General features: G+C 41.5%; 1 protein-coding gene across 4 annotated transcripts in view; it reads left to right on the forward strand.

Moving 5' to 3' along the window:
- The window catches only part of cadm1a (cell adhesion molecule 1a), a 332,738-nt gene that overhangs the window by 261,144 nt on the left and 49,708 nt on the right, over window positions 1-21,886 (forward strand). For all 4 annotated transcript variants that reach the window (XM_069709756.1, XM_069709757.1, XM_069709758.1 and 1 more), the window contains exons 4-7: window positions 4,250-4,402; window positions 5,283-5,420; window positions 11,659-11,817; window positions 19,086-19,182. In XM_069709756.1, the coding sequence (XP_069565857.1) occupies window positions 4,250-4,402; window positions 5,283-5,420; window positions 11,659-11,817; window positions 19,086-19,182 (547 nt within the window). The remainder of the gene's footprint in view (window positions 1-4,249; window positions 4,403-5,282; window positions 5,421-11,658; window positions 11,818-19,085; window positions 19,183-21,886) is intronic.

Raw genomic sequence — 21,886 nt, forward strand, 5'->3', positions numbered from 1 at the left:
TCTAACCGTCGTCTCCGTGCCACGACCGCCACGTGTTTATTTTTCCCTGACATGTACCACCGTGTTCAGTCCTGCTGCGTTCACCAGGCTGTTTTCCATCACACTGTCCTTGTATCTCTTGGAGCCTGCAGTGTATGTCCCAAACCTTGAGCGTGGGAGAGGGACTGTGTCCTTGCCATGGCGCCTCAGTGCTTCTTTTCAACGCTTATTAGAAAGTATTTATTTATTCCGCTCATGCTTATGCCACAATGCCTGATTTAGAAGTGGCACATAAGAGGATTATGCCATCTTTGAAAAATTATTTTATGAAATGGATTATATCTGATTGACGTGGGTTTCTCAAATTGTCGATGCACCAAACATTTCATTTAGATTTTTAATGGATGTTCCTCATCAAACAGCAGACAAAGTTGTTTGGGATTTCACTGGCTAAGGCCTGGCAGTTACTGAAGACATGTGTGCAGTTTGTGTGCTTGTGGATTGGTTACAAAATAATCTTTAAAGAAAATTGACGACAAGAAATTTCCACAAAAAATGATTTAAAATGAAGCTGTTGGCAGCCAGTGATTAGTTGTTGTTGCAGATGCGTTTCAGGGAATCTTTTGTGTTATTTTGTTAATTTCTCATGAACGCTCAATCACTAACATGATGATAACGTTTTGGTCCTCCAAATTAAATACACGTTATTTGTCCTTGAAAACGACTCATATTGTTAAGGAAATTAGGAGTTGATGTGCCAAAGTTTTGTTGACCCATTCCTCCACCCCAACCTCCTGCCTGCATGGACTTTGTTGCTCTCCCATCATACAGTAATTACCGTCGCTTCCTGGGTGCTTTTGTCCGCTGACGTCTGTTGACTGAAAATATGACAAGCCGGACAGATACGTCGCTCACAGCTGGACAAAAAAAACCATGAACAGTTGTTTACATCAAAGTGTAAACAGCTAAATGAAACACTTACAGTCAGTGAAACACAGTTGCAGCAAAAATTATATTTACTAAGATTGCAGTATGACGCTCGCTGGAGATTTTTTTACACACCAAAGCATTTTCCAAGAGTCTTGTTGAAATCTTTGAGACAGACAAGCATCCGAGAGAACACAAAACCATTTCATCAGTTGAGTTTTGCGGTTGCGTTGCATCTCTTCTTTAAAGTTTTGCCGACTCGCACGGCTTTCCCTCTTAAAACTTACCCAACATCCTTCAGAATAAAAGTGAATGTTGAAACACCCGAACACCACAGGAAACTCAGGTTGTTGTATGGCAGAGATGAAATGATGCAGAAGGGTCAATATTGAGCCCTCCGGCTACTTACTCCATTACAGTTTCATTTCCAATTCGGTACGGAAAAGTCGAGTTTTATACCGACGATACCATCTTCTACTTCATCTTGGTCGCTGCAGCTCGGGGCCTCCCAAAGCTTACAGTCTGGTCACCTACACACCTCTTTTATTGATTTCTGAATTATTCTAAACTCCCTTAAAGACCACATGAATGTATTTCCTACGAGCACAGTGTTATAAATATTTGGTTAGAGAGCAGATGCAGTCTCATGTTGAATATCTTTCTGAAATATTGAAAGATTATATTCCAACCAGAACATCCTGTATCTCCTTAAAAATACAGAAAATACGTTTGTCTTTTTTCCTGAATAACAGCAGTAAAAAAAAAAAAAAAAAAACCCACGATGTCCCTTTAGAGCAGCTCTGCCTCTGAAAAACAGGTCAGACGTTTTTTTTTTTTTTTTTTTTTCAGTGCATCTGTGTACTCTAGCATCGGTGTGTTTGATTCTGGGAACATTTAATTCAATTAAATAATTAGGATTAGAGTCTGACCTCTCATTTTAATGAGGGCTAACAAGGCTTTTGAATGAGCTACACTAATTAGGGGCATATTATTCATCTGCCACAAGAAGAGTTTCATTGTGCTCAGACAAAAGAATCTAATAGCAGCACTAATAGAACCAAGCATTTAAGTTTGTCTTTTTTCCCTTGTATTTTTTTTGTGCTGTATGCAGAGGAGCGAACAATTTGCATGAAAAATAACCTTCCTGGATGTTATATTGTCACATTGCTGTGTTAAATTGTTTTCTCTGGATTGTTTGTACTACCTCTGAGGTATTTGTTGTTGAATTGTGAGCCGGCTTCTTTCTGGCAGTAAAATCAAAGACACAGAGGAATGGGGAGGTAGCAGCAGCATCATATCTCTTGTACATCATGGCCACAGTGTTTTGTCTTGGGGATTTTTTTTTTTTTTAAGTAAAGAAGTGCATAGATGTTGAAATAGAATTTTTGGATGAAAATATCTTTCCATATTTCTTCTGAGGTGGTCTCCATGCAGCCTGATGATAAACTACGTCTGATGTTCTGTTCTTAATGAGATGAATCAGTTTTGTTGATTAGCATCGCTGTCGGTTTTTCCTTTGTTTTTGTTTTTTTTTTTTGTTTTTTATCTTACCATGTCTACCTCGTAACATTAGAAGCAGATACTGTACAGCCATGCATCAGCCATCATCTTCCTCCTGTTTATCATCTGTAAAATCAAAATGTAGCCCGACGGTTTTTCCATCAATTAATGTCTATTTTGAGGTGTTCGGTGTCAGAAGTCTCCATGTTTAATGCTTTAAGCTTTTCAAAAATAAAAAATAAAAAGCCAGTGGATGAGTGCACTGATCTAAGAGAGAGCAGAGTGCAAAGAGCCCCGAGTTGCTGTCAATCAGACCAGAATTTATCAGCACATTGAAGGGGGGGATGGAGATGGGTAGGCTTTCATCTTAACCACATGTTGTCATTCCACATTACAGCTGATAGAGTGTGCTTAGGTAGGTGGGCAAACAAGATGAAAGTGACTGCAGATGAGGAAGAGACAGGATTTATGGATTTATCCTGGATTCATATAGGTCAGCTGAAGGACATCCGAGGATGAGGCTCCTCTAAATACACACAACGTCGTCAGCAACAGGACGGATCCACTGAACTGCTTTTTTATTTCTATTTTTTTGGTGAAACAAAAGGCGGTTATCAAAGTGTGAATTGTGTCTTTGATTTTTCCCTCCTTTGTTTTTCAGTGCTGAATACCGTTACGTCACTTGGCTCTGTGATTGATTGCTGACTAATTAGACACGGGAAGATTTTTTTTCTCTCTGGAAAGTTTTTTGAAGCAGGCTTGAAGTTGTGGAAAGCAGAAACGACTGGCAGCATATTTGTCCATAAATACTCTGAAAATGTATTTTATGAAACCAAACGTTCACCAAGAGGAAGCAGAAACGCCTGAATGGTTCTCGGTTAACGATAAGAGCTGCAAGATAAGACAGACACCAAACCTTCATTATTTTTATGATTATTTGTTTAAAGTAATAATAAAAAAAAAAAAAAAAGGAATTGTCTCGTACATGATTCATAAACATTCCTAGAGAGTTTGATGCAACACAATGAACAGCTCCACAAGAGTAAAATACAAAAAAAAAATGTGTCTGCTATAGAATCGAATTAGCTAAAAATATACATGACTGGAAAGTAAATGCTACTAATTTTGTCACGTTTATGATCGTAGTATTGATGTGGGAGAAAACAACATTGATTTGCTGATTAATTTAAGAGACAATTGATGGGAATATATACAAATATGTTGCTGTTTATTATATTAATGTGACAATAAACTAATCTTTGGTCATATGTAAGGCAAGAGTTGCAGATATTTCCAGGCTCTCTTTCTGCTTTTTGATGATTTTCTGCTTTTATAAGTCTTATGTGATAGTAAAACTGAATGTCTTGTGTTTTTGAGCATCGGTCATACAAAAGTAACTTAATTGCATTTTTTATCTGTGAGAAAATTGTAATTGATTTATTAATTAAAAAATTTGTCTTTGACATTTCTTGGTCCAAATGTTAATTAAGTAAATAATCAACACAGAAATGAATGACAGAATTATTGTTAATTGCAGTTTTTGACCTTTGGAAATCTTTGGCCACATCATGTGTGTGGGAATAAGAAATAATGACATGACAGTCTGATAAACAGCAACAACAACACTGCATTATCGTTTTCTTTTTTTTTTTTTTTCAGTGCTGACTAATAATGAAACCAGCAAAATGTGATGATGTTTGACTTTTCCATTTTTGTTCTGCCCGGCTAAAATAGAAAAAAGGGTTGATTACAGTCTCCATCAACTTTTATCATCTGCTGTTCATGTATCTCCACGTATGTAAATCTAAACGCTGTTGTGTTTGTGTGTGTTTTTGTCCCTCAGCTCTGAAAGACGCTCGCTTCCAGCTGGTGAACTTCTCAGACAACGAGCTGCGGGTGTCGCTGTCTAATGTCTCGCTGTCAGACGAGGGTCGATATGTTTGCCAGCTCTACACAGACCCCCCGCAGGAGGCCTACGCTGACATCACCGTGCTAAGTACGGCAACCAAACATACATTAACACACAAAACACTCGATGTTATCGGCGGGAGGGAGGAAACGTCTGTTAATCAACATTTAGACTCGCGGCGCTGCAGCGAAGTTTGAAACAGGCGGATCATGTTTTCATACACGTGCTCACATCTTTCCATAATGTTGTGTTTAAATGAATTAATGTACAGAAAAACAGGTCGCGAGTACGGCAGACCAAACACACTTGAACGTAAGCCTTATATTATTATATATACGTTAACGATATAAACTGTATTTGTGTAGAAGTGTCGAGGTATTTGATTTTATATGTGGTGACATCATTTCTAGCTCTTAATAAGTGGTGGGAGTTTTTGGAGTGGAGTTTTATTTATTGATTATCACACTTACAGGCCTTGATTCAGTCTGAGAGTAATCGGGTTACACTGCTTGAAAACTCAGTGTTTCCTCAGATGATTAAATTAGTTTTTTCCTGTTGACTTTCTGAATGATGACAAAAACAAACTCTATATGTTGCTGCGGTACCAAATTTATCACTTTGACACGCACATGACTTTTACATTATGCATTATTTTCCTTCTCTTACACTTTACATAATTTTTGTAAATCTTGCTTGTAGTTAGACAAGTTTATATTTGTGAAATATAGTCATACATACGGTTAGATATATTCTAAAAGGTTCATTTCATAAGTAATTTGAACGAGATCCATCACTTTGCACGTGTGATGATAATTTCAGTATTTGGCATTTTAAGCAAATTCCAGTTCCAGCTGCACTTTCCTGTCATCTGACTAATTTTTAAAAAGCTGTTATCTTCCCAGCATGCAGCGCTCCAGGTGTATTCAGTATGTTTCCTCAGTGTTGACAGAATGTGTGTGTGTCGCAGTTCCTCCCGGTAACCCCATCATCGAGGCCCGCGATGAGGTCCTGAGCGAGGGCAACGAGACAGAGATGACCTGCACCGCCATGAGCAGTAAGCCCGCCGCCACCATCAGATGGATGAAGGGAGATAAAGAGCTTCCAGGTAGGTGGTACACACACACACACACACACACACACACACACACACACACACACACACACACACACACACACACACACACACACACACACACACACACACACACACACACACACACACACACACACACGAAGAGAAAATCACAACCATCAGTCAACATGCTTCCTCAGTGTGTACAAACACTGTACATCTGTATGACAGATTGTGTTCTTTAAAATATGATCTGTCGCCTCCGAGAGAAACGTTGACTTTAAATAAACGTGTAACTTTACACGAAGCTTGTGTGCAAACAAAAGAACAGCAACATCCTAGTTTTGCATTCATTTAGCTGAATACCGTTAGATATATGTGTATGTATAATTAAATCCAGATCATTTTCATGTGTGCATTTATTACTTTAAATTCCTTTATATCAGCATCTTGAACCATTTTGAAGAAATAAGAGACCGACAGACAGACAGGTAGATATTGGCAGCATTCTTTTTAGCAGCATAAAAATAATTTCAATTTATAAATATAATGAAATATGCATGTCTCTGTGCAAAAACTATAAACACTAAAAACATTATTGCACTTTTCCAAAGTTACAGCAGCAGCAGTTTAGTCATTGTTTCCCCAGGGAGGAAGGGTAGGTGGTTACGTGGGTTCCTGTTACGCTCATATTGGACCAAAATGCTGGCGCTCGATCGGAACTGAAAGGTTTTTCACAACAAATCAGTGGCTGACTGACAATAAAATAATCCTGCTCTTCTTTGACTAAAGTTTGATCATGACTGAAAAGTTATTACTGACTAAAACATTACTAAAATAAGAAGTTATCTAAATATGACGGAAAGTGAATGGACTTCTGATCTCGGGACTAAATCTGTTGTTGAGGTTCGGAGGATTTTACTGGTTAATAATTAAGAAATGGTTTGAAAAAAGGACAAAAAGTCCACTTCAGGAAAAAAAAAGAAGTGGTCTGATATGTCCGAGACGAGGCTAAATAGTGTGTCCATGACAAACCACATGTCACTGCCGGTAATCGGGGAACACTGGAGTCGGTTTTTGGAGCACTACTTTTCATTGAATCTTTAATTTAGCAAAGAAAAATAGTTATTTCAGGTCTTGAATATCTTCACGACAGCATCAACAGTTCAAGTACAGGCTGTGTTTGATGTGGAATAAAAATAATAATTCTTTGAGAAAAATCTTTCATATTACACTTCACACTGATTAAAAAGCTGCTGGATACGAGTTTCTGTAGGCCGACGCGTTCCCCATTAAGTGCTCCTCGACTCTAACTCGTGCATGCATCTTTTAAGCCCCCACGCCACGTATATAAACGAACCGTTTTTTTCCAGCCGCTGTCTTTCTTCCTCTGCTGGCTCCACACGTTCGCTTGCGTCAATGCCGTTACCTTTTGAATGGAGCTCTGCTGCGACTGTGAGTAGTTTCCATAAAAGCGAGGTGCATGTGCAGTGGTGGCCAGAGCCTGTTGGCACCCTGACAAAACTTGCATGCCTTCATCAAAGGTAGCTGAGCTTTAGAAGTCGGTGCAGAGCTCGGAGGGGGGGGAGAGGTAGGTGGGAGGGCGAGGGAGTGCGGGGGAGGCCTCCTGCCAGGCAGCTCCACCTCAGAGCCCAGACTGTAAGCTTTGTAAAGACTTTGAAACAAAGGTCCTAATCAGAAGTTATGTTGAAGGCCCGGAGCTGCTTCACCTCCACACTGCAGCACAAAAAAAAAAAAAGCCCCCCAGTGGTCAGCTCAAGTCTGAGCATGTTTCAGAGCACCAAGGTCAGGGATCGGCTTACAGCTGGCTGTTAATATCACACAAAAAAAGAATAAAAAATTAAGACTAATGATGTCGGGTTGAATCTTCTGTTTCTGCTGATCTGTGGCGACGGGATGAAACATTCAGGCGGCTTAATGGTGTTTTGTAGCCGTGCACTTGCTCTTAAATGGAGAAAGGGAAACGAGTGACCACTGCAGGGCTTAGTGAAATAATGAAGAACTATTCAGCGTCTCATTTAAACATCTCCACAAAAAGATTTGTATTTTTATTTCTGCCGTGTCGTTGCTTTTAGTAATACCTCTCCCCTTTAACAACCTCTTTAACTGAACTTTCCAAAACAATGCTCATTTGTTTGTTTTGCTGAATGACAGAGAAGTGATTGTTTTCTGTAATGCGAGCTGCCCTCCAACCCCGACACCCTGTTGTTGTCTCACACTTGCCGGGAATGGATCGGCATTTACAGAACAGGGTCGGCGCTCTTTCAGGTTCCTCAACGGTCCTCAATTTTTTGCAATAACACAAAACTCAGAGCACTCAATGGCTCACCTGTCACAACGGTGTGTTCAGAGCCTGCCGTTGGCTTTTATACATGCTGGCCACAGGTGACAAGATGCTCCTCACTGGAAACGATTGAAGGCTTTTCTTCTAAAAATCACAGTCACACTTCACTGTGGGTGAATGAATTATCATAACTTCTTAATACCTCCTGAAATCATCAGGAAGTAACGGTAACGGTAAGTAAAGGTGAGTACATCATCACTTTATTAATCAGGATTATGATGATGTGGCTAAAACTGCAGGAAGTGGAACAATGAACGTGAGAACAAATGTTCTTCAGTTGTTGTGAAGTCTGAGTTCTTATGTTGGTGTCCTGCAGGGACATGGACACACCTCAATACATCATCATCACTGATGACGTCATGAATGAAAGACTTTGAACTCATGTCACTTCCTGATCATTTCATGACGTATTAATGCATGAAATTGTGATAATTCATGTACACTTAAAGTAAAGTGTTACCAAAGTCATCTTTGGCTATTTGTATTGTTCGCATTTCGATATAAATCCTGTTTGTCGAGCGTAGCGTGCTAGCTAGCTGTTCAGTTCACTGAAACGAAAACTGCTGCTGAAAGTGTAAAAAAGACAAAAGATGTGAATTCAAACAAGAAGAAGGTCTCGTGGTGCCGGAGTTCTGGCACCGGGGAGGAATCATCTAAACGGCCTTCGGCTGCAGCTCCTCGCCCGGCAGACTTATTTCTAATTAAATGTCCCCAGAATCTAACTTAATTACCTTTAAGGGATAATCGAGCTCTCTTAAATATAATTCAAAGGTTGCAATTGTCATGCTCTCCAAGGTAAATCCAACCATCTCTCCTAATATGCGCCGAGCCATTAGCTTACGTTAACAGGGAAAGTTCTGTCGGTGCAGGTCACTCCTCTCCGTGCTTTTAAGGTGAAAAGAAAAGAAAAGGTCGGATGGAAGAAGAAGCAGAAGAAGAAGCGGCAGCAGTCGAGCGGGGCACGTCATTGACTGACAGGGACCAGAGCAGACATTAGCCTCGAGTGCTAAGAGACAACCACAGGGTGATTTCAATTACCCCGCTCTGCCCCCGGCAGCGGCACCGGACAAATGGATAAAAGAATATTTGGGAATCGAGAGACACTTATATTCTTCTTAACGCAACACTACTCCTTTTTTTTTCTTTTTTTCTTTTTCCACAAGAATGTGGTTAAACAAAAGGAGTTGAAGAATGTGGAGAAAACACTCAAAATGCCACTTCAGCTCCCTCCGACCTTCCTCCTGCCTTTCGCTGACATTCATCTCCACTGGCGCGACTCCAAAAGCTTCGCCGCTGAGTGTTTTCAGCGCCTCGACGTAAGCGTGATGTTTTTCGCTGATTTACCATCAATGCTCTCTTTTACTCCTGAAGGGCTTTTCCAGCTCCGCTCTTCAAAAAAATATCCAATAATTGATCAACTGCTTTGCTTGTTTCTTTATATGAAAGAAAATGAGGCACATTTTTTTTTTTTTTAAAGGGAACAGGTATGATTAATAAGCTTTTTTTTTATATCTATATTAAAGTGTGATAAAGTGCAGTAAAGGCTCCTCCACTGAATGTTACTGGATCACAGTAAAAAATAAAAATAAAAAACATCGTAAAGCAAAAAAAATAAATAAAAAGAGAACAAAGATCAAGCTTTGAAACTGCTCTCTCCGGCTTTTTACGGCCGAGTCACAACCAGCATTTAAAAGAGCTAAATATCAGAATAAAATTAGCCATTTCGACGATGCTTGCCGTGTTCATCGGGGGCAGCATAAATCCATGCAAATCTCTTCTCTTTGACGACAACTTGGATGAACTTCAAAGGGCTTTTCTTTTTTTTTTTGGGGGGGGGGGGACCGAATAAAACACGGTCCTGACAGCGCGGGCCTTCGGAGGGAACGACTCCAAAAACAAGACGCAGCCTATTACGCCTGCTCTTACGTAACCCTGCCAGATTCTGCGCTGCTCCCCAAATGAGCCGCGCTTCTGCAGATATGCACCTCCGAAACACGCCGCGTTAACTTCCTGCAAAGCCACCGTTAGCGTGAGTTTGTTCGACCCTGCGAGCAGCTTGCAGCGGAGGAACGAGTCGAAGCGCGGACGCAGGGACAGGACATGTTTCTTGTGGCGTTGTTGGTACATCCTCTCTGGTTTGTATCCTGATGCTTCCAGCAAAAAAAAAAATCACTCAAAAAACCACAATGGGCACATGTGGGTTTTTTTTTTGGACACACATTGTTTGTTGCCCTCAAGACGTACGTTGTCTCCACTCGAACGGATTCATATTTGATGCGGGAGCGCTCAGATGTCCATCTCTTTGCACTTTCTCTTTGAGAACTGAGTCCACAGTCAGCTGAAGGGGGAGGAGGGGTGGGTGACTGGAGGGGGGGGGGGTTCTTCTGTTTTATCTGCACCTATCGTTCAAATGGAGGGGAGGTGCTTTAAGGAACCTCCTCCAGTCCGCCGCTGCAGACGTTACGCTTCGTGTTTGACGGACTAAAAGAGGTGCAAGCGTCTTTCTTTGGGAGCGTCACGGTAGCAAAGGGAGGACAGACAGGAAATAAGATGGTGTCTCGTTCATCAGTTCTTTTGTCATTAATCCTTCCTCTTCCATACCTTTTGTACACATTTCAAACCCTCTCGTGTGTGTGTGTGTGTGTGTGTGTGTGTGTGTGTGTGTGTGTGTGTGTGTGTGTGTGTGTGTGTGTGTGTGTGTGTGTGTAAGTACTTTTTTTTGTACAAAGAACTTTTAAAAGTGTAAATCAAAACATTCAGGACTTGAGTCAAGACATCTCTTCGCTTTTGTTTCGTGCCTCTTAAAAGACATTTTAGATTCAGGTTCCCGTTTGAACGTGTAACCGCGGCCTCTGGTGGCGTTTCTTCATGACAGCCCGCCTCCTTTACAGAAAACACATCACACAGGTTTGCTTTCCCCGTGGATCCAAACAGACAGCTGTCACCGCGGCGACTGCTTCACCTCAAGTGGCCGAGCGGGTTCAATGTGCAGCTACAACGTATTTTACAATATGGATGCAAGCGTTCACATCGGCTCCGACTTCTTTCTGCTGACCTTTTCTTTTTCTTTTTTTGACAAGCGTTTGTTTTATTGACAAATGTTTTATAGGACAAAAGGATAAAAATAATCAATCTTTGCTTTGCGACTCCGTCTGCACGCCTGTGACGAGGGTATCCGCTTCATTGTGTTTGAGAGCGTATTGTCTGCGTGACATCACGGAGCAGCGGCTAATCAGAGGAGGGATACGCAGCGAGCTTCAGATCTGGCAAAAAAAAAAAGGGCGGCCGCACAATAAATCTGGCTTCATAAAGCCTAATGAGTGATTCACAGTCGCACCGCAAGCACCCGACAGCAGCTGATTCACCTCATCTGGCCGCTCTCAAGGACACACTCCTCACTTCTACTGTACACATTTTGTATAGTCGGGAGAAGAAAGACGTCCCGCTGCAGTCAGACAATGCTTGTTCTCCTTCGGCCTTAATATTTTAAACCTTTTTTTTTTTTTTCTGGCAGCCTTGGAGTACAAAGCTTTTGTACTTGTTATCTTGTCAGATAAAACTTTGTGAACAAGTAGTTTTGTTGAATGGTCAGCCCACCTCCAGTCCTACAGGAATCAAGGTTGCATTAAATACAAAATATTGACTTTTGATAATATTTTCAAAAGACTTTTTTTTTTTCTTTACAAAGTCAGCTTAAATCTCAAAAGCTCTGATATAAGTTTTTTTTGTATAACTTTAGTGTGAACAAATCAACTTCGACCTCAAACAGGAATCAAACCAACCAGCAGAGTTTTAGCACGACAATTAGCGGCGATGTGTTTTAGTTTGAACCAAACTTACCGGAAATAACCTCGGCGTCGCTCGCATCGTTAACGCCGCTCGTTTTGTTTTGTTTTTCCCACGCAGCGAAGCCCAAAGTGGAGCTGAGCTACGACAAGATGTACACGGTGACCAGCCGGCTGACGTTCACCGTCGGTAAGGAGGACGACGGCGTGCCGGTGGTCTGCATCGTCGACCACCCTGCGGTCAAGGACTTCCAAGCGCAGAAATACCTGGAGGTGCAGTGTAAGTACTTCCTGCCTGCTAATAAATTAGACATCTGCATGGACATTTAAACCGCATTAATGCACCGGCTTTTAGAAGTGTCTCATCAGCTTAACTCAGAAAATTGGACAGCAATAGAGAAGAGTGGTCCATCCCCGTTAATTAATAGCATAAATTTGCTATTATTCCTCTGCCCCCCCCCCCTCCCCAACTCAAACTTTGCTGTGTGACATGTGTGGCAGTGACATTGAAAGGAAACCATCTCTGTGCCCAGGTTAGGAGGAATAAAAGGGGGAAATTGGACTGCAGTGGAGTCGACTGCTCCATCTCCACTAATTAAATGACATAAATCCCCCCCCTTCCTCCTCACCCCCCCCAACTGAAACTTTGGTGCATGGTTTTGTCATTGATCTCAGTGAGAGGAGTAAAAGGTGGTATAGAATAAAAACACATCTCTCATAGATATCTTTTTGTCTTTTTCTGTTTGTTTTCTTTCTGTTGTTTTTCAGTAGTAAATGGTGTTTAACAGTGCAGTGCAGTCTCATTTTAAAGTCCCCGTTCTCACAAAGAGGTGAGAGAAGACACACTTAGGAGCCTATTTTCTTCGACCGGCACCGGCTGACCTTAAATTTTCTTCGCCGGTCTTTGTAGTATTTCGGTGGCGAGCGCGGAGTACGCTGGTGGGAGGAGAGGTTAGTCGGTTCATTCAAATGAGGCGGCACAAAGAGAGTTGTTGTCTTTTTTGCTGAATAGAAAGAAGGTACATCTTCGACACTGCATTGAAAATAAAAGTCTGAGCCATAATTGTTTCTGGGTCTGATGTCAGTCTGGTGCAGATGTGATGGTTTTACCAACAAGAGCAAACTCCTGGCAGCAAAAGCACCGCAGCAAAGGAACGATGCTCAAATTTCTGGAGTGGAAAGAAAACAAAGTGAAAAATGTTCACTTTATTTTCTAAGTTAGACTCCAGCTTGTGTTCAGGGATATATTCTTTATTGGTGGAGTGATATTTCAGTGTTTATTCGCTGGGTGTTGACCTGCATGGTTCAACTCTACTGGTGTTTACTGTACAGCTTTGTTTGCCCTATTAACATTTCCCAGCATGCCTTCGTTATTTTATTTGTGACTTTTGAGAATAAAGCAATCAAATTAAATCTAATTATATTTACTTTTGTTAAAACATGCCGTTTTGGAACGTTTCAATGACAGACGAAATGGGGATATGATTTAAAACTATAAGTGAATAAGCTTGGAAAGTGACATACGTACATATGACCTTTAGTTACCCTGTACCTTGTTACACATGTTTAAGTATTCATGCAGCATTAAATGTTGCACACACTGAATATATTTATTAATTAGACATTTGGGATGATGTTGTTGTTTTATAGTCGGTTTTACCTAAAACCTTTTTTGTGTGATGAAATTGTGCCTCCATGAGTGTTGAATAATACACACTTTTGAGTGTTGGCTGTTCACGTCATTTAATGTCAACAAACTCAAGGCACCTGGACACAAATCAGCAGCGCCTAATCAGAGAGTCCGATTCTCCAGTTGTCGAGCTCTCGTCACTGCGCCTCAGTGATTGGTACTGCTGTTGAGTGCTGAGAACAGCGACGTTAGGAGCTGAGGGTGCGTATTAATCACCACACCCTCCGATCTATAGTCCACTTCACCCGGCCCCTTTTTGCACTTTTGCACTGCTGCCTTTGCAGCAACAGAAATAGCAGTTTAATACTTCAAATATGTCTTTTAGGGAATTTAGCTTACAAATTCAGGGAAAAACTACTGTAAATCCTGCTTTTCTTTCTTTTTTCTTTTTTTTTTCAAACTCAACAGTGTGTTTTATTGACCGATATGTGTAGCTGTCACAGAAATGTGTCATTTGTTGCTTTATTTCGGCGGAGTTGTCGATGGCACGACTGTTTCCTGTCGTGTTTAACAGCCAATCGGAGAAGACGGAGAGCCGATGAGGTGAACACATTCCCGCGGCGCGTTATTGTAGAGTACAAAGACCTATTCACGTGAAGAAAGGTGGTACGCATATTTGAATAATCATTTATACATCTGAACACGTGAAAATAACCAAAAAACGAAAGAAAACGAAACAAACTTTGGATCTTATTTGGGGTTTGAGGTCACCTTTTAATTGTAATATACTGTAAAGCAGACATTAGACAGGTATTTTAAACACCTTTATGATGGGTCAAATGAAGGAGATCACCATGACTATCATCATAATACTGCTATGAAATTAAATTAAGTACCACAACCATGTACAGGTAATTAAAACGCGAAGCCTTTGTAATGGGAAGTTTTAGATCTTTTTAAGACTACAAAATGATTCAGGTTTTTAGATTTTTATTTTTATATATATATATATTATCTGCCTCTGTAACCTTATGTCTTTGGCCTCTGGCATGTACTAGCATTCTTTAAAAAAAAAAGTAATCTCTTCGGTAGCTATCTGACCTTTCTCTGTGAGTGCGAGAAGAGGAGATCAGCTCATCTACAGAGGCAGCGTGGCATTTTGCTGGCCTCTGATAACGGGCAGCTCACATGGACCGCCCGGCTCCGAGCCTGGCGCTGCTGCACGCCGGGCCCGCCGCCGTCCTGCTCCGTGCATATCATGTAACGGGCAACACACACACACACACACACACACACACACACACACACACACACACACACACACACACACACACACACACACACACACACACACACATACAGATGCAGGCATAAGCAGCCCTGAACTTCACCTTCCCTTTGAACTCTCTGCCATATGCAGTTTAATATCAAAGTTTGTTGAAGCCTGATTTGTTTCTGATGTCAATTCTCCTCCTTTAGTTTTGCTTTATTTTACACATGCAACAATCTCCGGGGAGGTTTCCTGGAAAGCAGTTGTTGGTTTTTCAGAAGAGTTTCCTTCCTCTGTGCACCGACTTAAGACATTTAACTGGAATTAATTAATTGGAAGTGTTCTAATTGAGCACTAAGGGATGTAATTATACACCACTCTGTGTTTTCAGCGTGTTTCTCAGTTTTGTGTGTGTGTGGGGGGGGGGGTGTCACTATTCTGGAAAACAAAGGAAACAGTTTATGCTTATACACACCGAGGGCTCTATTTTTTTTTAAGATTGGCGGTGAGGTGAAATGGGGCAGTGGATAATTCCTGGATAACAAGTAGTGTTTATTTTGGGCAGATACAAAGAAATGATGTTTGGTTGTTTTGATTGTGAGGTCCCAATTATTTTCCCACAACATCTAAATGACATCAAAAGGATCTTCCACGTCTTGATTTTCATCAACATCCCCTGACAACACTCAGGGACGCTGATCCATTTCAGAATTAATTTATTCTTTAATCTCTCCCGAGAGAACAAAATTAAATGAAAAATCAAAAGAAAAGACTGAATGCATAACACATGCGTGTGAACTACAGACGAAGGGAAGTGAGGTGGTACAGCAATTATGCGGACAGACAGAAAATTTGGACAATCGTGAACATTATTTTGTTTTCTATGACAGAAGTGAACTTCATGAATTGAAAACTTAAAGAAATGCATCCAGGGGGAAAAAAATGGGTTTCTTGAGTGTCAATAAAAGAAGCTTATTCTGCTGGTTTGGCTGGAGCCCAGCTATGTGAATAAATGTTACGAAATATGAGTAGCTCCCAGACGCTTTCATTTTGTCAAAGTGGCTCTCGGAGGGAAAAAACAAGGTTGGAGACGCCTGATCTACACTCTGCAGAGGCTAACTTGACTAGCATGGTTTAGCTAACAGATGCTTCAGTGGAACAGTCACTCCTGAGGATTTATAATCCTTACATGTTAAAGAAATAAATCCAGTCTATAATTAGCCCCGAAATACACGGTCCTTCCCACGAAGCTTTCCTCAAAGAATCGTGACTTTCCAGATACAGATGTGCTCCTCCAGGACGTTACCAACAATGAGACCGGCTAACAACAACAACAACAACAACAAAAAAGCCAAATGTTGCTATTTCTGCTGCGATATGCAAGTTTGTTTACTGATTAGATACACGAGGTGATTAACATTTCAATCGCTCACTGTGTGGGCAATTTGTGGTTGCAATGGATTGCATTGTGTTATAAGAAATGGCAAAAAACAAAACAAAAAAAAAGCCCATTGTCAGGGGGACAGCATAATTAAATAAGCCCGTAATGTTTGTGTGTATAACCACAGCGAGCTGCCTGCTCCGATGCCGGCTTGTTTTTTTCCCTTAAGGTCAGCTGGCTGCTGAGAGATGGATAGTGCCGTCTCGAGTGCTTATGAGGTGAGGCGCACAATAAAGCGAATACTTCAGTTAGGATAATGATAACGGCCCTCTTGCATACGGCAGACACTATTTCATTTCCCACTGAAGTGGCGGAATCCTCATCACGCGGCGCTGTGCATTTTCCCATCAAGAATAGCTCCGCCATTACCACTTCAGGCTATCAAAACAACCTGCGGACGCCTGGCGTCCTTCATGTTTATGGCTCCGGGATGACAAGGTCAGATGGCGTTGCGAGCGAAGAAGAAGTTGTTGCAGGATGCCACGTAGTGCCTGGAGTGGGTTGCTGTCTGAATCCGTGCATGCCCAGCGAGCAGAAGACTTGGCTCGCTGCCCGTCTGCTGTCCATCAGCACAACTGAAAGCCAGCCGCTGACAAGGTGTGATTTAGACAGATGGATGGCCAGACACGTGTTGTTTATTGCCGAGAAGGTCGGACGGTCTGTGTGGAACTTTTACCGCCGGCGTAGGAATCGTAAGTCAAGCTCGATGCCTCGGCCTGCAGGCCGATTAAAAATGCAAGCACCAAATAGTGCGTATAGAGGCTATAAAACTGGGGGGAAAGAACAAGAATAATTTAGACCACGATTGGAAAACTATAATTACGTTACTCTGCAGTAATTTTTGTGGGAGAGGATTCAAGTCGAGAGGTGTTTTATACACCGTCTGATGCAGAAAAGCTGAAAGAAAATAAGTCAAAAACTTTCAAAGTATGCCAAAAATGGATGAGATGTTTCCTTTTCCTGATCTCTACTGAACATGAACAGGATAAAACGCCATGTTTTTATGCCTCACTTCACCCAATATATTACTTCTGAGCATGAGCAGTGGGTAAGAGTTGTAAGTCAGAGCAGAACGTAGGTTGTGTTTGTTTTACTTTCGGTCCATAACAAAAAAACAAATTCAATCCCTCACCCGGATGATATATTGAATAAAACATTAGATTTTTGTCCTGAATAAAGGATCATCTCTCACACCAAGATGGGTAAAAAAAAAAAAAAAAGGCTTTGATAATACCAGCAACAGTCAGTGGAAAGGGAACAATAGAAACTCCACGGTTTCAAAGAGTAGCACAGCGGTGACTGTCGAAGCGCCCCACTGCTTTGTCAAAACAACATTTGTACGTTTTCTTTCCAGCTGCCTCGACTCTTGGGCAGCATCTTCTGTTTTGTGTTGCAACTCTATCAGGTAAAAATCCCTTGAACATGTTCAGAGCTACTCGTGCCCACCTTTTCATTCTGTAATGATTTGGTTTCTGTTTCGGTGTTAAGTTCATGTAAAAATCAGAATCAGCTTTATTGGCCAGGAATGTTTACACATACAAGGAGTTTGACTCCAGTTGAAACTTGCTTTCTCGATGTCCAAACACAAAAACAGACGCAGCCTCGTCTGGTTTCCGATCTGATCAGTCAGATTCACCGCTCGCTCCTACCCTCAGCTAGTCCAAATATGGTCGCTTCCTGTTTCAAACCGCTCAGGACTAGTAATAATACAGTCTGCCCAAGGACTGAGTTGAGGCATTGAAAGAGATGGCTGCAGCTAAAGCAAACACTTGTTAACTTTGATTTATTCTTTCCCCGATGTCAGGTCCAATCAACCCCCACCGAGCTGTATTTATGTCTCCTGTAGTTCACTTCAGCTCAGTAACCTTCCAGCAACATGAACTCCAACTGACCCGCTCTGACACAGCTGAGGAAGGTCATGGATGTTGTTCTTGTTGCTGCATTTATTATTGTGTTTAATCCTTGGGCATTTACTGCACTGCCCTTCAGACTGCTTTCCCTCCTGGCTTTTAAAAGCAGAAGCTGTTTCTGATGGTTATTTCAGGTATTTTCAACAGATTTGAACATGCCACCGTTTACCCCCCAAACATGAGGAGAAAAACTCAAAATGTCAGCAGGTCGTTGTCCGTTCTGTTTGGAGATGCTTCATCCTCTTGCAGTGTATTTTGGTTCCCCTTTCAGTTACGATATCCATGGCAACCCTGAGAAAAATCATGCACAGTCTTGATTTTCATTGCTGTATCCCCGTAAAAGTTGGTACCACCGATCGATGCTTGATTGTGTCTGGACTCAGTGAAGTTATGAAGTGGACGTCCAAAAACTTCCTGCAGTTGAATGACTCCATCTCAGACGTAATTATAATTACACTTTGCACCAGTACCGGCAGTGTTAATAATATCTCATCTGGACGGGGTGTCTTATCTAATAATGTTTAAGATGAAGAAAAAAAAAAGAGTCCCATTCCCTCCGTGTACTTTTAGACTCTTAGTCGTCTCGATAGTCGATTTCTTAAAGCTGTGCACCACTGCTTTGTCCAACTGAGACATTTACCTAAGATCAGGCCGCCGTTCCTTTTATTTGCAGATCTACTGAAAGATCGTCCGTGCTTTTATCTCCTCCAGACTATTGCATTGCACTTTATTCTGGTATCAGCAGGCCAAACATCAAACGACTGCAACTTATACACAATGCTGCCGGCAGGCTTTTAACACATTCAGAGATAAGCAACCGCATCACACCCGTCTGGGCTGCACTTTACTGGTTATGAGTTCAAGATTTTATTGCTCATTTTAAGCCTCGGATGGTCAAGCTCGTGCCGATATCTGTGATCTTCTTGCTCCCTGTGAGCCAGATCACTGCTTGAGATCCTATGGCAGATTGTATCAGATGAGTAATAATGTGAGGAGTCAGGTGGGCTGATTGGCATCAGCAACGTCATCGTCCCGCCTTAATAGCACTGCTGCCTAATGTCACTCCTGATGGGACTCCAACCAGATTGTTTGGTTTTTTTTAAAGTACATAAATCACAAGCCATCCTGTGAACAAGGAAGTCTGTCGTTTGTGGCTGAATCTGAAGATTTTACCTCCTTGTTTATGTCTGCTATGAAAAACTTTTACGCAAACCCGTCGTAAAGTGGCTCGAGATTTTGCCTAGTCAGTATTCTTGTCCCATCATTTCACACTTTGTCTCTTCTGTCCTCCTTTCAGACAAACCGGAGGTGAAGATCGTGGTAGAATTTCCTCAGGGTTTGACCAGGGAAGGAGAGAACCTGGAGCTGACGTGTCAAGCCAAAGGCAAACCCCAGTAAGACAGACAGACACACACACACACACACACACACACACACACACACACACACACACACACACACACACACACACACACACACACACATTTTAACCCATTTAAACATGGCCGTGGGGAGGGAAGCAATCATACCTGCTTACAGATGCACATTTAAGAGTTCATCCACATCCTCATACAATGACTTCATTCCTCTTATGTATGTCTTACATTACGTTTCGGCACTACATCACTTAGGAAAGATGTTTTGGAAGGAACATGGTGTGCTTTAATACAGAAAAAGTACACAATGACATGAAACCCAGCGTGTTTAAAAAACATTGAATCAAAACCAAAATCTTTCCTTAACCTTTTTCAAAGTGCTGTTGTTGCCTAAACCTAAACCACAGATTGGAGTCTGGATGAGAATTGCTGTCTCTTCTGTGAGATTCACTGTGTACAGTTGCTTTTTAAAGTTAAACCGCCTATCACCCTGCTACTGTGTGCGTATCTGTTGCTCCTCATAGTGAAAAGAATATATTTACACTGTTTCAATGGCTGTATTGAGGGAGACGACATTGAACAGACTGTACTGTGTCCTTTATGCGCTCAGTATGCTACCAACTGCATTTCCAAATGATGTTTTCTCGATCCTCTGGCGTGGCCTTGTTGAGTGGCTCCAGGCTGGTTTTACATCTTTCTTTTTTTTTAAAGAGCCATACTGTACTTTAACATTTCTGAATTTAGCAGAGGAGAGGGTCTGTGGTTCTTCTTGATCTATAACAAAACAATTTGACAGCAGAGGTCAAGTCATTTTAGAAGTCAGAAACTCGAGTTGTGCCACAGCTGGAACAATAAGGCATCTTTATTAATTTCTGGAGTACCTCAGGGCTCTGTCCTTGGTCCTCTTCTGGTCCCTACTCATATTTGTTAAATCAGTTTATTAGAAAACATATTTGTTTCTGCTTCTACAATCAGAAAGCTTGCCCAGATAGCCTGATGGCTCAGTACCTGCAAGCTGAAAGACAGCATTTGGACTGTCATTCTAGTAGCCATTGGTTCGAAAACCAATCTCCTCATTAGAAGCAGAGATTTCTTCAAAGTAGACAAGGGAGTTGAGTTGATGGACAGGACGGTTGTCTTGGTACAGGTAGTCTTAAAGAGGAGCTTTGACTAAAACTGTGACAAGACCCGGGGCCAGAGGATCCTAATTGCCCATTGCTGGATACATAATCACTTAATTGAACCTCTCCTATTTTCTTTTTTCAGGACTTCCAAAGGGGAAATTTGAAAACTGGCCCGTAATTATGAAATACATCAGAATTACTGCGTGTGATATTTTCAGCGGGTGTTTAATTACTGCTACTTTTAAGGTGGAGAGCAGAGCAGAGAGAGGTATTAATAAAAGTGAAGGGAGTGGGTTCTAATGTCTGGCAGGTATGATTCGAGCAGGAAGAGGGCTGAATAGGCAGGGAGTCTTTTTTTAATGATGAGTGTTAGTATTCTTCAGGTATCTGGGGAAACTGTACTAACAGAGTATGTTGATGGACTGGAGGCACTGGATGTTGACTAATGGAGACAATTTTGTGATTAAAGTTAAATGATTGTTTTGAGCTGAGCATAGAGAAACGTCCCCAAAGTAACTTTTTTCCCTCCATGTCGGAAACCTACTGTGGCTTTTATCAGTGCTGATCGATCCTTTCAAATGTCTGACTACCATGTAGAAGCTCTCGCTTGCCAGCTTGTCACTCATTAGGCTTTTATTCCACATGTATCGTCTGTAAACTCAAGTATTGATTTGTTCGGATGACAGGTATTTATCAAATGAGATGTAATGGAGAGCAAATTAAGCCATTAGGACGAGCAGCAACCAAGTCTCACGGCAAAGCGTGAAATAGACTCGGCGGTCCATTACAGCAAAAGGTGAAATAGCCACGCTTTGGGCTGTCTAGACATGAAAGTTACACGTTTTGAGAGCTTGAAACAAAATATATTTTTTGGCGGTTTTAGGAGGCAGGAGGGGTGGCGAGGTGGCATTAGTCACAGTCTGCTGTGTGCGACGCTGACGTTTGAATCCAGGAGGTGACAATGCTTTTGTTGAGTTTTGGGTTTCGAAACGCCGACTATGTTTTTATTTTTCCCTAACCTCAACCATGTGCTTATTTAGTAAAGCCAACCATGTGATTTAGCTTTCATTTTCATTTTCTTGTAAATCCCCTGGCTGTGCACTTGCAGTAGGTTTAATTTAGTCAACCGCAGGAAAACTTTTATGCTTATACAGCGCAAAGTGTGGCTATTTTACGTTTTGCTGTTGGTATAAATTATATTAGTTAGGCTTCAAATGGTTCCCTGAAAAGTTTATAGTTTGCTTTTTGCCGAAGGAGCTGCTAAGTTTCAATTCACAACATTTATAACTGAGTTTAATGGCGAACCCAGTTTAATTGAGATTTAAAACCACTTCTACACCAGAAAATTGCCAGAAAATAAAGTACAGCTTCCATTTGTCGCCATCGTAGCTGCTCTTTAAGTGTGTCACTCCAGACTAATTTGAGCAAGTGTAGTTATGAAAGTGTAGTTTTGAAAAGTTACGAAAGTGTGGTTATGGAACCTGAGTGCCAACACCTGGCGCACCCAGAGCATATCAATGGACAGAAAAGTGGACTGTGCTGCAGTTAAAAGTTTCTCTGGACATCATAATTACCTTTTGTTGCCTTCAAACTGGGCC

The sequence above is a fragment of the Brachyistius frenatus genome, unplaced genomic scaffold, assembly GCF_029030835.1.
Source record: "Brachyistius frenatus isolate BFR_SWC_R1_liver_20210118 unplaced genomic scaffold, ASM2903083v1 Contig_84, whole genome shotgun sequence".
NCBI lineage: Eukaryota > Metazoa > Chordata > Actinopteri > Embiotocidae > Brachyistius > Brachyistius frenatus.